General features: G+C 40.8%; 1 protein-coding gene across 2 annotated transcripts; it reads right to left on the bottom strand.

Moving 5' to 3' along the window:
• Positions 1-292: 292 nt before the first annotated feature.
• LOC146567441 (peptidase inhibitor 15-A-like) lies at positions 293-5204 on the bottom strand. 2 transcript variants are annotated; one of them, XM_085285976.1, is made up of 6 exons: positions 4986-5204; positions 4558-4884; positions 3584-3702; positions 2545-2677; positions 2345-2460; positions 293-1600 (listed from the first exon to the last, which is right to left on the bottom strand). In XM_085285976.1, exons 2-6 carry the CDS (start codon positions 4831-4833, stop codon positions 1465-1467), a joined length of 780 nt encoding a protein of 259 aa, XP_085142102.1. In that variant the 5' UTR covers positions 4834-4884; positions 4986-5204; the 3' UTR covers positions 293-1464. The 2 variants fall into 2 exon arrangements, with proteins under 2 accessions (XP_085142102.1, XP_085142101.1); XM_085285975.1 differs by having other exon boundaries at positions 5051-5204.
• Between the last annotated feature and the right edge of the window lie 12265 nt (positions 5205-17469).

The raw sequence follows: 17469 nt of genomic DNA, 5'->3' as shown, positions 1-17469 counted from the left end.
ATCTGTTCATTTATGTAGACACAGACCGTCGGGGCCAAAGTCAACCTTCTCTTATTAGGATTCGGTTGTAGCCTGAAGATGTTTTCTTTTCTCCCCGTTTTTGCTGTTGATACGCAGGATGTGGGGCTTTTCAAGGGCACTCTTTAATTGAGAATCAAAGAGTCAGAAAGATAATCAATTTAAGACAACACAGAGCAGACGCTGGATAATGATACTGCTTTTAGCCAGAGGGACGACATGAGCTGCCCAAAGTATACAACGGAACAAACAAACAATCAAAATAGAACATTTTATTACAAGTACAAAACACAAACGGAGAAAAGGTTCACAATCAGTGCTGAAAATGTTAATTTCTTTTGTTTTTTTAACTCTTTTTTTTTCTGATTGATTAAAAATGATTTCATTGCACTCCAATCCTTTTACAAAACAAAAATTAATATCACTTAAATATATATATATTTAATATAAAAATGAATAACTTACAGTATATTTGAAGATAATCAAAGTATAATGATTATCTACATATACAAAAAAATAATAATTTTTGAGTATTTTGGAAATTTACAAACAATTAAGGTGCACTCAAGTGCCTAAAGCTTGGCTACATCAGTGATTATAACGAAATACATAAACAACATCAATAGACTGTATATAGTGGTAATATACAGTAGGATACCAATAACAAATATGACTATATAACAGATATGTGGGTCAAATGATTTTATGTGCTTCTTAGAATACAAAATGACATGAACACTGTATGAAACCTGTGAAACGCCCAAACGGATGAAGTCTCTGTAATGGTACACAGAGAAAATGCATTGTTTTGCACTTTAAACAAACGTCCAACCACCGAGGTGTTGTGTAACTTGACAAGTTGCTTTCCCACTCTAACTGATGTATATTCTGCACTTTTGTCAACAAACTTGCTGCCGGACACAAGCTGGAACTGCAGCACACTTGAGCTTATAAGCTGCTGACACTGGCAGTGTGGGGGGTTTCCCCTCTGAGGTCAAAAGCTTTGATCCTTATATCAGAGCATTCCTGTGAAGGCAGAGCACACAGCATGGTGGTGTGATGCCCGTAGCACCAAAGTGAGCAGCTATGAGGAGTTGTGATGGTAGTAATGTCCTTTATTACCACACTGTCAGCTGTAAACTGGTATAGTAAAAACCACGCACTGTACAGTCTGCGCTGTTAAAAGGACCCATTTTACATTTAAATATATTGCATCAGTTAAAATAGTCTTTGCAGTTTTGGTATAAAACAAATTAATTTACAGATTATTTACAAGTGATCAAAGCTAAAATTTTACGCTGCCTTTAAATGCATGTTTCTGTCTTTAAATAAGCCCATATATACAAATTAGCGTGGTCCACGACTATTGTGCAAATCCTTACTGGATTAAAATAATGTCTCTGTGGTACTGTAGGTTGTCAGCTTATGTTGAGAGGAAACCTTTGTTTATTTGAACCAGTGCAGGTAGTTTGTCTTGAGAGCGGGGAAGCACATGTTGTTGCTGCACGAGCCCCCGTAGCTGGGAGGGCATGCGGAGCAGGGTACGCCTACTTTGTAGGGAGCCTCTCCGATCCAGTTACCCCTGGAAGACAGTAACATCTAGTGTGAATGAATCACAAAAATAACCACAGAGCTAGAAAGGAAGTAGCAGTTGCCTAAGCGATAGATTTTCAGCCATTTTTTCAGTCATTCTGTGGTCTTCATTAGCAGAAAGACTACCTGGTGTAGAAGATCTTTGGGTATATGACTGAAACATTGAGTACGATCCCTAAATGGAAATGGGTGTGAAATTGCTTTTTACATGTGTAAAAAACATAAGGTTCAGATTTCAGTGACTATTGCATATTCCAGAGCCAGCTGGCATCATGCACAGAACTTCTCGTTGTAGACCGTGACAACAGTGACCTCTGCAGGACCGTGTAAAGCACAAGAGCACTGAGACCACATTCCCAGTTAGCAAGCTAAAAGTGGGTCATGAGCCAGTTCTTCTCACACGTATGTCTCAAACTAGTGAGATTAAAGAACCTCGGGTCACAAGTCAGTCACAAGTCTGGGTGTTCTTTGATTCTCTGAGATATTTAGAGACTTTTTCTTTTGGTTCGTGGCCCTCCGGTGCTTTGGTGCTCCTACCATAATGGGTGGCATTTCGCAGCTAAGCACAGAACAGAGCAAACTGTGTCAGGATTAAGCCTGTCGTTAGCGTGTCGTCATCAGGTTAACAAGTTCATTAGAAATAAAAGGTTTCCTTTCAGCGTGAAAGCTACACTACGTGAGATTGTGTAACATGAACCACACAGTTAACTGTCAGGTTAGCAAGTACACTTACTTAGGAGAGTAGTTGCAAACTAAATATGTCGCCCTCTTCCACACCGCACCCCACACATTCATGTTGTGGCACGTGTGCACGGCACAGCCGACTTTGTTGGATGTTGCCCAGACCATCTGCATATTAAAAAGAGCAGCTGTTACTTGAAGACCCCCCCAGCAGCATTTCTACTGTAGCCTGAGTAAGTGTGCGACTACTACCTGTGTGTAATGGGTACACATGGGTCCGTAGCATCTGAGTGGGCACCGAGGGTTGCAGTCACGGGGGTAGGGGAAGGCGTAATCTTTCACCTCATCATACCACGGCTTCACCAGCTGAAGAATGGATCGATATCTGTGAACAGAACACTTAAATTTCAGCAAGACTCATATTATCAGTTGTGACTTGTGTCATTATAATTTTTTCAAGCAAATGGGAGATCACAGCATTTGCAATTCCAGCAGCAGGGGAAATGATGGGAAAATTATGAAAATCTGTTATTTTGTTTGACAAATTGGAAGAAGATTAAAGAACTGTTTACTATAGCCCTGATCTAGTTTTGTACAGGTATGTGTGAAGATATTTTAGTTTCCTCCATCGGCTGACATCTCATATCTTAAACCCTTTAGTTTTCCAGTTTAGTCACTCACCTCGGTATGACTATAATAACCGACTTTCAATGGTTTCCATGGTTTTCAATGGTTCAGTGCCACATAAACACAACACCTTGATATTGTGATATATATAAGTGTCAGTATAATGATTTTAAAAATCTTCTTCTTCACATTGAGTTTTAGATATGTTTGTATCCTATACACTAAGATACTGGCAAAAAAAAGTAAAAAAAAAAAAAAAAAGTTTTCACCAATTTTTGTGGCTCCACAAGAAACATCAGTTTCCTTGTTTGTTTGTTTTTAGAGATGTATTAATGAGTTCAGAAGGACATGTTCAAATAGCCTGTACTCCATGTGGCTCCTCAATAAAATCTAAAAGTAGGAACACATGAAGGTGCCCTCTGTTTCCAAATGGAAAATCAAGACCCAGTAAAAGGGACAGGCTTTTGTCCTCATGGGTCATGGCTGAAAGCAAGGTTTTTGTGTTTATTTGAAGGGTTACAGGAGCATTCCTTAGCCAGTCACCAGGTCACAGTGGAAAAACCTTAAGGGGAAAGAAGAAGGGGGCAACAAGGCAACGACCATGACTGCTGAGAGAGGGTCAGCAGATGTCAGGGAAGGGGGGGTGGAGTCAAAGGTCACTCACCGTCCTGTCCTGACTGAGAGGTTTTGACCCAGGAACCTGAGGAGGTGAGGCGGCCCATGCTCCCACAGGCAGGCATGAGCCCAGTCCTCGGCCGTCTTTGCCAGTGTGTCGTCCCACACCTAAAAACACACAGAGATTAGGTGGAAGCAAGAAAACCCATTACATAACCAAGGGGAAAATATCAGCACAAGATCTTCATTTAGCAGCGCGATATGAGATAAGAGTTGGCACACTGAGCTCTTAGCAATGTTGCAGGCGTTACTATGGCAAAACACAAAAATCATCCATCGAATTAGTTGCATAAGAGGAGACACTTTGTTTCCTAGTCACCCTTACTGAGTGACCCTTTCGAGGAATACATTTTTTATTATAATGAATGAAGGCTGAACAGCTTGTTCTACACTTGCACACAAGGGTGCCATTAGGAATGGATCATGACTGCAGCCCTTTAACAAAAAGTAGTCAACTGATTTTTTAGAGGAAAAGGACAACACTAATAATATTTTACTGATAACACAACGTAAGAGCTGGAAATGGCAGTTTTAAATCGAAACACATCAGTCTAAGCGCTTATGTTTGTCAGCCAAAACAGCATATGTCCAAATGAACAAAATGCAAGCATCAAGTCTGTTTTTGGACTTGAAACTCTTTAACATCTAACAGGTCAACTGGATGTTTCCATTACAGCAGGCTTCTGGTATTATACATGACACCCTCTTCTTTTGGAAGTGACTACCTTGGTGGTCTGCTGCAGCATGATCTGCTAAACAGCTGATGATGTCAAGTAGACCCTAAAAACGCTTCCTAAATAAAGTAGTGCGACTATTAAAATGAGCTAGCATTACTTTCATAGCTCTTATATTTCATTGGTGCATGTTGGAGGTGAAATATCCTGTTCATGGAACACATGGCTGCAGTAAAATCGTGCAATAAATATATGTATATATATTTTTAAATCAAAATCTGTCACCTACCATGTATTCCATATTGGATGCCGGAGGAAACACTTTGCCTCTCACTTTGTTGTGGTAATCAAGAATTGCGAGCATGTCGTTCTGACTAATGTACCGCTTCCTCCTGGTTTTTGAAAAAGTCACAGTGTCTGTTCCAAAGTCGAGCGCTGCGCCGAGGCTGGTGATATTGGCGGCTGGCGGGGACGTGGACACAACAGGAATAGTCACTGCCAGTGCACTTGCTCCGCAAGATATGCACAAGAGTACTAAGTCTAAGGTAAATAGCTGAGGTTTCATGTTTGCTCTTTAGCAAACCGCAGAAGAGAATATCCCACGTCCTGGAGGACTCTGAAAAATTAAAAAAAAAAGAGAGAGAGAGAGAGAGAGAGAGAGAGACTTAATGGATTGTCGTTTAAAAATGCGATGCACTACAATCCAGGTACGCTTACATCAAGTTTAAAACCTCCCTCTTTGTAACAATACAGTACAGCAACACCGGTCGCATTCCTCTTACTTTTCCTTGCGCGGTGGTACCTTGTCCCTGCGTTGCCAAGGCGGTATCACCTCTAAAGCCTCTGTGAGGGATCGGAGAGAGGGAGGGCTGCAAGTGGGTAGTTTTTGCGCTTTGCAAACTTTGTGAGTGTTTCAGGAGAAGTCCGTTTTTTCGGGCTTATATATGGTAATGGGGAATGCAGGAAGTGAGTCTGCCTCGGAGGTAGACGAGCCCCTCCTTGACACCTGAAACTAGGGTTGCCAACCGTCCCTTAAAAAACGGAATCGTCCCGTATTTAGAAACAAAAGCACACGTCCCGTGTTGAGCTAATAAGGGACGCACTTTGTCCCGTAATACAGTGAGAATCAAAAGTAGTCTATAAATGTTAATGGAATTAACGCTTTGTTTGAAAGCATAACTCCCAGCCCCTCTCCTGCTTTGTGACCAATGAGCTGACAGCACACTTATGACAATTCGAGTATGACAATTCAGATTACCGCTCATCTCATTGGTCGAGGAAAGGTCGCTTGCGGAGAAAATACCGGAAGACAACAAATGACCACAACAAGAAGCATGGCCAACAGGGGAACAAACGCCGACACTGCGGTCTCGGACGACAGTACACCTAAAGCTGGGCAGACACTGTGTGATTTTTTTCAGTCGCGTTATTCAGCTCCTGCTCAAACTGCACGATTGACTCGCAGGGGTTAGAAGTTGGTAGGTCACGATGCAGGTCTCACACTATACCACCCGATGCTCTGATGCGACCCGAGTGCTCACACTGTGCCTCCATAACATGAAGGTTATAACAGAAAATCTGTCGCTCTGTCTTTCACTCACACAGACACACCACCACCATCAACTTTGCTAAATTGCTAATGAAAAACATTGATCAGGCAGCTGTGAATGAGCAGCAGTGTAAATCCAACTATTTTCACGGTTGTTGTGGTCGTGATAATTTTGTGATGCCACATCGAAAAGGCTCGGATGAGCTTTCCGAAGTTCTACAAGTTGTGCCTCCATCGCTTGTGTCCAGATCACACGCTGCACAGCCGTGCTGCTCCATCTTTTTCACCGACGTTTACGTATTTGCGCGTGAGCAGTGTGAGCGGCTCACGAGCGATTGATGATCGGGAGCTGCTCGAGGTGTTAATCGCTTCTCGTTACCCCACGTATACTACACGATGCACGATGAAGGCCAAAATTGGGCCGATCACCAAATCGGTCGCACGACTCAAAAATCGTCTCAAAATGGGCCAGAAGCCCAGCATTAGAGCAGCAATGTTTGTTCGCTCAGAGAAAGAAAAAAAGACTGCAAAAGCACAGGGAGGAATGGGAAAAGGGAAACACCTGGCTGGAAAAGGTCACCATAACACCTATAAAGCGCACTGCACTGTGTGCCGGAGCACTTTTTCCATAGGCATGCTTCTAATGGTGGGCACAGGAAGAACATGAGGGGCGTGAAAGCTCAGGGAACCCTTAACCAATTTTTTGTCCACCAGGCCACGGCAGAAGCAGATATGGTATGTAAACACTGGTTTGTTTTTTAAACCCTCTGGTTAAGGTTAATATGGGCATGTGCAGTGAATATCAGCGCTATGTGGCCAGAAGTGTGATAATATAATTTATTTTGTGTAATAAACAACTGCAAGGATAGATGATTACAACAAATAGATGACTAATACATAAAAGTAATACATAGATGAATAATGATGATGAGTTAAGATGCGTAATCATGGGAACAAGCGGGTTTACAAACAGGAGCAGCTGATTAGCATTAGAAAAGCTGAAATAATACCTCAACTGAAGCCAATTGTACTAAATGCACTAAATGTGCACAGTTACAAGAATATTTTTCGTTCTATTGCTTTCTATTAATTTATATAATTTTAAGTTAAGCAGGACAGAGTTCTTTTAAAGAAAGATTTACTTATATTCTCAAAAGTTAAGCATGACAGGCTTCTGTTTAAGAAAGAGACCTGTTTTACTGTGTTAATGTTGTCATTTTGAGCTAAAAATAAATGGCTAAATGATCATTTGTTTCCCATATGGTCATATCACAAAGAATATGCATCTGCTTAAATCAAATTCAAGTCAAATGGTTAAAAAATAATTTCACACACACAAAAAAGAGCTACCACACTGGGAAGGGTGAAGACAACTAGGTTGCCCGGCCCTGGCCACGAGGTGTCCCTTATTTATTTTTCAGGGAGTTGGCAACCCTACCTGAAACAGAACATCACCGAGAGGCGTTGTGTTTGTTTCCTCTTAATCCTTTCCCTGTAGAATTTGCCTAATTTCCTAAAAGCGTTAATAAAGTAAAACGACAAGGAAAAACAAGCTGTGGTACAGGTCTTTATCATGCACGTGCTTTAATGTGATTAATCTACAGATTTATTGGAGGGAGAGGAGGTTCTTACTAATACTGAGTAAATGGACTGGACTAGAGGGTTAAGTTGTTCTTAATAACCAAACTGGCACTTTAGCTCCACATTCAGGTGACAGATTTGCACTTGCCGCATGCGCCACTGATCACATATTCAGCACAAACGCAGCACTTTTATCAGTGAAATCAGTGTGAGAGCTGGGTCTCGTCCTATCAGCCTTCTTTGTGGTATTCATCATACTATAAAGATTACACTTGTTCAGAGTGTGCCTCCAGCTATGTGTTTTGCCAGTGCATATTCAGTGCCAAGAGAGAGGAAGAAAAAGAAAAAAAAAACCTTCTGCAGGTCATCATTTTCATTGGCAGCTGGTGAACAAATTAAAGCAACGTGACGCAGGAACACTTTTTCTCCCCCTTCTCACTCTCTTTCTCTCCCCCTCGTCTGCAGTCGGCAACTGGTGCTTTCCCCAAAAAAATCTTCTTGGAAGTGATGTCCTTTTCAGGTGGTGCAGTTGGTGGAAGGGATATATCATTCGAGCGGGTTGCACGGCAAAGACTTTCTCCTTCATTTCACTCCATCCATACATTTCTGCTCTTGCTCTCCACCGCTGTGGTTTCACTGGGATGGAAAGTCGTCAGAGTAAGAGGGTGAATCATGACAGATTAGTTTAATTACTTCCCAGCACAGATCCAGCACTTTGTTTAATACTCAGATGTGAACCCAGTTTTTTTTTCTCAGAAATAAGTCAGATTTTTAAAAAAGGCTATGACAGGTTTTGAGATGTGAGATTGACTCTAGTAACTCAATGAGACCTGTACTTACCTTTGAGTGAACTGTAGAAGCTAGTCAAAGACGAAAAAGTACATTTAACCCCAAAAATATTTTTCATGCACATATTTTAAAGCCATTGTGTTGGAATTATATCAGTCTACATATAATTCTATTTAGCCAATTCAGTACCTTTTGAGATAAAATGTAATTAGGTTTCCTTTTTTCCTGTTGTGACTCTGCACCGTCACATCTGCTCAGTATTTTGACTCATCCTCTCATATGGTATCAATAGTCAGGCCACTCTCCAGCCAGCTCAGCCCACCGGCCAAAGATTCTAATCAGCACAGTGCTGAGATCTTATCCTCGGATTTATTGCCATATTATAATCCATATCATCAGCTTCGCTGAATTTCACACTGTTTAATCAGCTGTGTGCCTCTGATCCAGGACTAAATAACAGAGTCAAAAGTTCAGTTTCAATGTGCAAAAGCTGGCAATGGGATTGAATAGAATACTGTACTTCTACAGTAAGTCTATCCCCCTTGCTCTGTTTCCCATACAAGCACACACACAAGCACACACACACACATACACACACAACTCCTTCATGTGCAGCTCCTCAAGGCCCCAGATGATATTCCCTCAGTCTCAGAGTGCTGGTCCTTGTTTGCGCAGTGAACCCAGTGACTTCGAAAGAGGTTGAAGTATATTATCATATTATCAGTAGAGTAATTGGGGCATTATTTGGGGCACATGCTTCTTCAAGGGGGCCTGGGTATGTTTTGAAAAGGCATTCTTTTTTAGACAGCGCATTTATTTACCTACAACATATTGTTCCAAGTTTCCCTCATGCTTTTCCCCCTCTCCAGAGGCCTCCTGAATCCTAGAGCTGATGCCAGTACTGCAGAGGGGATGAGGTGCACTAGTGAGGAAAAGGGAAAGCAAGAAAGAATAGCTTGCAGACCATAGAAAGACTCAACAAGTGTTTCATTACGTTTCTAGATGGCAAAAGGTTTCAAAACTCAAGTACAGAGAGGAAAATGAGTAAATAGAATTTGCATGAATAGTGCAGAGCCTCACGTACAACTATGCACTCTCTGTTCATAAAAGTTTAAGCAAATTAGTCTTGTTGGACACTTTTTGACCCATGGTCTGGAGTACATCGCTCTGACTTGGACAGTTCAATAAGTAACACAATCTCCTGAGGATGCCTCTTTGCTCTGTCCATGATTCCAGCAATCAAAGCAGATGCTGTAGACTCCAGCTCAGCTGTGCACTCCACCCAAGGTTATTGTTACTTCGCTGGCAGAATCCACCATGCATGGGAAAGAGATCGGCAGCATGTGAATAGGAGGACGTATGAAAAAGAGGCATAATGACTTGAAAGACCAACACTTTTCAGAGCAGTTTGAAAAGCTTTATAGCAGTGCCTATGTGTATAATTTTTTAACAGGGCTATCCTGAGAGTTTACATTTGGGTAAGGAGTTACGCTCTTAACTCTTAAATGTAATGTGAATTATGGCTCGAAAAATATGCATATTTTCTTTCTTTCCCATAGTTAGATTCAAAGATTAATACTACCTTTCTTTTCTTTTTTTGATATAGAGCACAAAGTGGGTTGGATAAGCATAGAATCAACAAAGCAATAAATTCAGATTAATATCAAAATGTATATAATGTTTGTTTATTTAATGAAAAAAAAAGCAAAAATGTCGATGTCTCATAAGCGGGACTAACTGAGCTGTCCTCTCCCAGCTCATAGGTTATCATCTTAAAATTATCAAATTTACAGCATTAAAAGCATTAAAGCATATTACAAAAAAGGTTTTGACCTCTCTGGATAGTTTCTCACATCATGAAAGCTCTACATGGGTAATTATATTTTAGTAACTAATTCCAGCACAGGCAGTATTTGTGTCTGCTAAGACCAAGTCGCCAAACTCACATTAGCTCCTTTTGAATCTTTTAAATGGGCATATCTGCCTAATATCATGGCTTTGTTTGGTAAATAACATCCAATAAATTGGTGCTTCTGTTTGCTCAGCCTGTTTCATAGCACTACTTAGTAGTTATGTGTCTGTGCAGTTTGTGAATGTAGCACGCTAACCAAGCTAGCTAGCTGGAGGTAGCTGATGACTTAGGTCTGCACCTTCTTCAAATATGGTAACTTCTGGATTGAGAATACAACCAGAGAGTAGGGATGGGTACCGGTATCGCACCGGTTCTTACATAAACGGTAGTAACCAGACCGAAAAGCAGCGCACATTTCGGTGCTTTATTTCAGTGCTTTTTTTTCCCTGAGATGTCATACACTTTAGATTCTAGCCAATCATACCTTTCCGAGGATAGTAAGCGGGCCCAGGTACGTACGTTCTTTTAGAGCAGAGCTACAGATTAAAAATGCCCAAGGCGAAGTGGTCACATTCTGGCTGTACTTCACAGCAAAAGATGCAAACTCAGCAGCCTGCAACAAGTGCTTTAAGGTGATACTGTGATACTGTCAAAGGAGGTAACTCCTCGAATCTGATGAAACACCTGGCGACGTGTAGCATTTTGTTAAAAGCCGAGAAATGCACCGTATTTGATAGCTTGCTGCGAGACCTCACACCGTGCACATCTACTGCGGGTGGGTTGCCTGTTATCGGACCCGGAGTTAGCAACATCCCCCAAAAACCTAAAGAGGAGAGTCCTGGCCCCTAGCCCTGCCAATGTAGCAGAAATGATGACGGATGATGATGGCAGCAGCAGCCGTTCTTCTCTGCGTGAGTAGCTTAATGTTGTTTGTGTGTAAGCTAACCACGTTATCGAATTAATGCATGTAAGGTGAACTAGCAAACACCGTCGTAGTTACATGCGGCTGTCTTCTTGTTTGATGGCAGATACTCCCTTCACCCTGGCCAAAAAGGCTAAAATGACCAAAGAAAAAGTGGAAAACAGCTAAACATGAGAGGTTTTTGGACCAATTTTGTGTTCTCCATTCTTTAAGCACCGGTTCGAGCACCGTTTAAGCACCGACACCGTTTCAAAAGTACCGGTTTGGTACTGGTATCGGATAAAACCTAAACGATACCCATCCCTAGCAGACAGTAACACAGAGGATTTAAATTTTAGAGTCCAGAACCAATAGGTGACCTAACATTGGTTATATCTAAGTTTTACACAGTCTATGTTTTCAGTTTATGGGCATTATGCTAACCTAAGTTAACAATCTGCAAGCTCTCGCCTCGATATCAAATTCCTCAGAAAGTCAAGTTATTCGTTTCAATCAACCATGTAGACTAATACATGTGACTGAATCCCAAACTCATATTAAAACCTCTATACTCTGAGTTTTATAAAAGAAACTTTAAACAAACCAACAACTTTATGCTAAACATTACCTTTTTGCCATTGGGGCAGTACAAGGGTGGGGAAGTTGTGATGTCATGAGTTGGTTTTTGTTGGCTATGGGGCAGAAAGAAATAGTGACATTTCAAGACTAGTTTACATTGGTAAAGAGCCCAGCTTCTAACTCCAAGCTGTCTCGGCTGCTTTCTTCCACACACAGCTGTTAAACATTGTATCAGTGGAATATACAGTTACATAGCAAATAGTGTACGTTTCACACAGTCTGGTACCTTTAACAGCAGTTGTTACAGTGAAAAAAATCCCAAAGGGTGAGAAAACTTCAACCCAGTGTCCTCATCAGAAGTTCAGGGGTGGATTATTACTCCTTTGCTGTCCAAAGGGAAACAAGCACAGTAATTAAGTCAATAAATAATTCAGTCTTCTGTTCAGAGAGCCCTTACTGAGCTCTAGTTTGATTTTAAATTAAATTCCTGCTTTGTTTAGACTGTGTATACATCGTGGTGTTATAATATCACTGATAAAGTAACTTTTTATGGTGTCTAACCCACAAGAGGATTGTTGCAGTGCTATTTGGTACTGAAACCACTTATTTCTGAGAGATAACCCAATTTAACAAAGTCATAGCCCTTTTCTTTGACTTCTCAATGAAATCTAAAGTGATTTTGTCCTATCCCAGAAGGGAAACAGACTATAAAGGCCATCCAGGTAAGTTAAAGACTATACGTCAAGTAACGCAGAGAGCACCTGAGGTTAAGATCAGCAGCATTTAAAGACCAGTGTGATCCCACGTAAAATAGGTAATAAACCTGAGAGGCATGAGAGACAATACACAAGCTAGCAAGTTGCTGTACCAACGACTTTGGTCAATGGCCTATAAAGTACTAGAGACAAACTTAGCAAACATTATGTCAGCAGAGCATACACAATTAAACACCCTTTTTCCCGTAACACTGTTTAGAGTGTGGGAAAAACCTGGCGATTGCTCGAGCGGAGGGGATTCTTCAGGAATAAGCCACTCAGCTTGTGTATCTATTTTTGACATGTTACATTCCTTTGCCCCCAGATATTCTCACCCATCTATTAGACATCTACAGCCATTTTTGATGCCTGGGCCTTGTCAAACTGGACAGAGACATGGCTGTGGTCACAGACAGATTTCTCACGAGGTTCAGATGTCAGCTGAGAGCGAGACAGGCAAACATGAAAAACTCCAGCAAGAGCTAAATTTAGAGCTGAGATTTTTTATGATGTATCTTGACAGCAGCCACAAAAAACTATCACTTTGAACTCAGCCGTGACCTGGCAAAAATCAAAACGACCAATATTTCTTCTTTGAGACATCGCCTAATGGTAAATTTTGTGAATATTTTTTGACAAGAGTATTTCAGCGTTGTGTTGGCATCCGTGATTTTTTTTCCAACAAAGTCTGCCTTTTATTTTTTAATATTTTCAGAAGTTGTTCAGGTATTTGTTAATTTAGTTTCTTGCTAAATTAGATGAGATAAATGCTAGCAGTGTTGTCTGTATTTTATGATGTGTTGAGGTTTTGCAGACATGTGACAACTAATCATGTGAACTTGTCCACCATTTCGTAACAATCACAGTGACAATGTTGGATCAAGTAAATAAGGCCTCCATGGTCACACAGGCCTAGACACTGGTCAGTGACCATCTGGCAACCAGCTGTCCCAAGGAAAAAATTAGTATTCCCTGTCCAGCTGTGAGTGGTTGCTGGATGTTGATGGCAGTTACTGGAAAATGACGCGAAAGCCCCAGTTACGCAGACCTACAGACCAGTCAGTGATTCCCTGGCAACCACTTGTAACCAGGGAAAAATTAGTATTCTCCAAAGGTTTGCAAAACCCCCTTGTTGTCCCGGTTGAGGATAGAGTGGACTCAGGCAGGTTGACCGGTCGGGGCACCGTCCGACCCTGACACTTGTGATTGCTTTGGTCACTAGCATAGTGGTGCAGTCACAGTTTGAATGGAAGTGACGGAGTTGTCTATTAACACTGTCCTGCTTCTCCACACAGTGAAACTGACATGTTCAACAAAACAGGAAACAGTTTGCCTTTAAAGTAAAACGCTTTCAAAAGTGTTGGCTGTAGCTTTGAGGCACAACTTTTACTTTGAAGGTGAAGCTTCCTAGTGAAGTTTTTTTGAGTTGAACTACCGCTTGGCTAGGAGTTAGCAAGTGTTTGCAGAAACGCATAAAAACTACAGGCAACTGCTGTCATTAGCTATAAACCAAAGCAATCTGTAGGAGGTTTTTGGTGAAGCAGTTTCTTTCTCCTAGCACCAATGGCAACCGGTCAAGGAATACACATTTCCAGTGAGTGGTTGGCTCAAATCTCTTACAGCAGACAGTATGTATGAGGTCAGGGGAGAAAACTCAATAGGTAATTAGAAAGTATCCACGACGTGGCTACTGGCACCATGTTTTACCGTGAGCTGAATCCAGCATAAAGATTAAGTTGTAGCACTATAAGAAGTATAAGAGCCAAACTGTTTCCTGCTGCTATAGCTTTTATAGCTTTTAAAATCGCCCCTTTAATAAAGTTCAGCCACTAACCTGTTAAATCTAGTAAAATCTGTTGTCTCAAAGTAATGGGAATAAAATTTATTCTGATGAACCTACATATCGTACAGTAGCTTTTATAGAGATGAAAAGCAAGAACAGATACCTATCACCTGCACGCCTTACTGAAATTATGTGCTGCAGTTCATACAGTTATAATGTTGCTTAGGATTTGTAATCATCTAACAGTCCTAAAGAAATGCTTTTTCTCAAAAAAAAAAAACAAACTGCTGAAAAGGCTTGAGTATCAGAACCTACGTGGGTGGTTAAAGACTTGATCCTTGCTTATTTGGCACCTGGAAAGAGCTTTTATGTGGCTGGGAAGCACGGGCCTACAGCTTGGAGAATTCCTGTTCAGAGTGTAGCGGTGACATCTGGTGAACTGTACCATTCATCATTAAAGAATATGCAAATTGTTATGTGGGATTATTTTTTATGTCAGATTTTCTTCCTTGATCCTATTAGAGGCCGTTCAACTAGCTACCTGCCAGCAAACTCGTGCAACAAAGTACAATAACACCAGTGATACCATTGTTACACTCTTGATTGCTCCGATCTTAGTTGTTATGTAAGCTTTGTATTAGATATTTAACCCAACAGAATCATCAAGATGCTACTAAACTGTAAGCTTGTTTAATGCTGAAGTGCTGATTTTTTTCTTTTCAAGCCACAGAGTCCGAGGAGAGTTCAGGAGGTTGTGTACTAAAAGAACTCAAATCCTGGAATTCAGCCTCTCAGCTTCTCACATTTGTGCGTAAAAAGATATCATAAAAGAAACGTAAGAATTCAGTATCAGACAGGCTTCTTGGGGTTTTATCTCACTTAAGCTTGGGCCAGTGACGTTGAATGAATAATCATCAATCCATCATTAGCAAGGTCTTGCCAAGGCCGTATTTATGATGACATCAGTGCTTGTATTGGCTCCAGCTTATCTGTAAAGCTTGAGCTTTCCTGTGCTCTGTGTTCCATGAAAGTGATGGATTTTCAGTAAAGATCGAGCAAAGTCTCTGTGGATTTCTGGGAGTCCCCTCTTTTGGCCCCATATCTCCGTCATCCTTGCAGTAGACTTTATGTTGTTTCTAGGTTTTTCAAAGTTCTCCAAAGCACAGTTTGGACCGGTTACAGTGTCTCATACTTTACTGAGTATTTCCCAAAAACGTAGCCAGAACCCAGTTGTTTTTAGGGGTCAGTGATGGGAATATGTTGGAAAATGTCCATTTAGAGGAAGAGTCAAGGTTTAATGCTGGATGCCCACTCTTAGTCATTTCTCCAAAACTCTTTGTATGTAATTAAGGCAGCCTCTGATGTATTTCAGCACTCATTTTATAAGGTTTAAACGCTCTATGGCAGGTGGCATCCCATGTAAGAATTTACGGTTTGGTTCTTCAGGTCAGTGCAAACGAGGCAAGTTTTATGAAGCAAATACTGAGCAGTTGTGGTCACCACCATGATAGAGAAACATTGCTTCAATTATTCTGTGGTAACTGTGATATGTTTTTGGAAAATATGAAACTCATGGAAAAGCAGTTCTACTATTTCCCACCTACTGGTCAATCAAACAGTGTTTATTGCCACAGATCAACTCATTTCCATTCTTCATAATTCATAATTACATCACAAAGCTTTGAGTGGATCTATAGAAAGTCAAAAATAAAGTTACAGTGTGAGCAACAATTTTTTTACCACCTCCTACATGGGAAAGGATTGTACTTTACCTTATGTTGAACTGCTGGTTTTTGTAAAGTTACAGAAATTGTCAATGATAGATGCCAAGTCCATTAAGACCCCAGTCGCACAGGCCTAGAGATTGATTGGTGACCTCCCCAACAACAGCCATTCACAAGGGAAAATGTATGTTGCCCAATCAGTTGGTAAGTGGTTGATGGAGAATGCTGGTTTTAGCTATGAAATTAGTCATAAAGGTAGCCCAAGTGATAATCACAGGTTGATAATGAAAAATGTGGAAAAACTGGAAAAAGTACAACACAAACTGGATGCAGAGAGTGTTCACCTTCAAAGGAAAAGTTTCGCCTATCCAGCAACACATCACAAGTTTTACTTTGAAGTCAAACATTCTCAGCTGCCAGTTTGCGTCGTACTTTTTCAAGTGAGTGGCATCATCTATGCAAACTTTGAGCAACTACAGCAATCTACTAACAACCAAAACAAACAAAATGGGGTTTTGGTGCAGTACCCTCTTTGCAACTTTGCCAACCAATCAGGAATACAAAGCTTCCCTTAGAGACCAAAGGTTGCCAAGGGGTTTCTGAACAGTCTTTGAAAACATGTTGTTCTACAGGCGAGAGCTAAGAGTTCATAGTGTCATTTTTCCCTTCCTCATAAATAAAAATCCCCATGTTTTTGTAGACATGTTCCTTACGTCTTTCCACTTATCCCGTTAGTAGAATATGACGAAAATCTTCTTGAGCCCAGGTGAAAAAATTCCAATATTAATGAGTTCTGTCAAACTTTAATTCAAAACTTGACATCATGCAAGGGATGTTTTTGTAATTCTACTCTTTTGACTTGCTTCACATAGTAAACTTTGTCTTTGTTTCCATAAACCTCCAGCCAATGCAGTGTAAAAATAAGAGTGTAAATCTGACTGTTGTGGATTGTGGTGGTGGTTTTAACCTGTATTGCATCAGCAAGTGTTTTGACTTTCATGCACATCTTGGTAGCATTCCCATTTTCTTTCTTCTTCTGGCGCTGCTTCTCATGATAATCCCATGTGCCAAATAGTTTCACACATTAGAGCTCAACTGGCTCAAACCATTGGGCCAATTCCGAGTCTTCCTATGCATACACATGTAAACACGATCAGAAGATTGACAATACTACTGACATACACTCTAACGTCTGCCAATGGATTTGATCAGTCAGATTCTAAAAAACAACAAATTACTACTTCACTTCCTGTGATGACTTTCCATTGTACTGGCGGCAGATCTTCTCATGTTTCTCCACAGCAATGGTGCACATTCAAAGTTCAGCATATCAGAAAAGATGAAAACTAAGCCAGGTTACTTCGGGGACAATCCAAAGGTCACTGTTATTTTTCATGACTGTGTAATTGAAGACCGCTCCTTTTACGTAGCCCTGCGCCTGATCTGAGGAACGTGTTCACTTGTGCGTAATGTTTTGATGCGATTGGCAGCAGTTTAAGCCTTTTATGTTATCACTGTTGTGATTGTCATTCAATCTGTATGGTGTTATTCATAAAAGTTAGAAAAACTAAAGCTTTCACACACTCATAAAGTCATGCGAAAGTGTTCACTTTTATACGAAACTAGACACCGATCATTCAGAAGCTTGTTGTAACTAGTAACTAATTTATATGTTTTGACTTTATCAG

The sequence above is a fragment of the Mchenga conophoros genome, linkage group LG9 (assembly GCF_057382185.1).
Source record: "Mchenga conophoros isolate Kocher_MC1m ecotype Shallow Benthic linkage group LG9, M_conophoros_male_GT1.1, whole genome shotgun sequence".
In the NCBI taxonomy this organism is placed as follows: Eukaryota; Metazoa; Chordata; class Actinopteri; order Cichliformes; family Cichlidae; genus Mchenga; species Mchenga conophoros.
The sequence above is the reverse complement of the archived record's forward strand: the minus strand, read 5'-3'. Positions and strand labels throughout refer to the sequence as shown.

Bases quoted from the DNA above. Each gene is read 5' to 3' on its own strand.
- LOC146567441 (XM_085285976.1), bottom strand. From the start codon at position 4,833: ATGAAACCTCAGCTATTTACCTTAGACTTAGTACTCTTGTGCATATCT. The intron at 3,703-4,557 runs GTAGGTGACAGA...GTGTGTTTTTAG, and splicing joins CATCCAATATGGAATACATG to GTGTGGGACGACACACTGGC. The intron at 2,461-2,544 runs GTAGTAGTCGCA...TTTAATATGCAG, and splicing joins TGTGTACCCATTACACACAG to ATGGTCTGGGCAACATCCAA.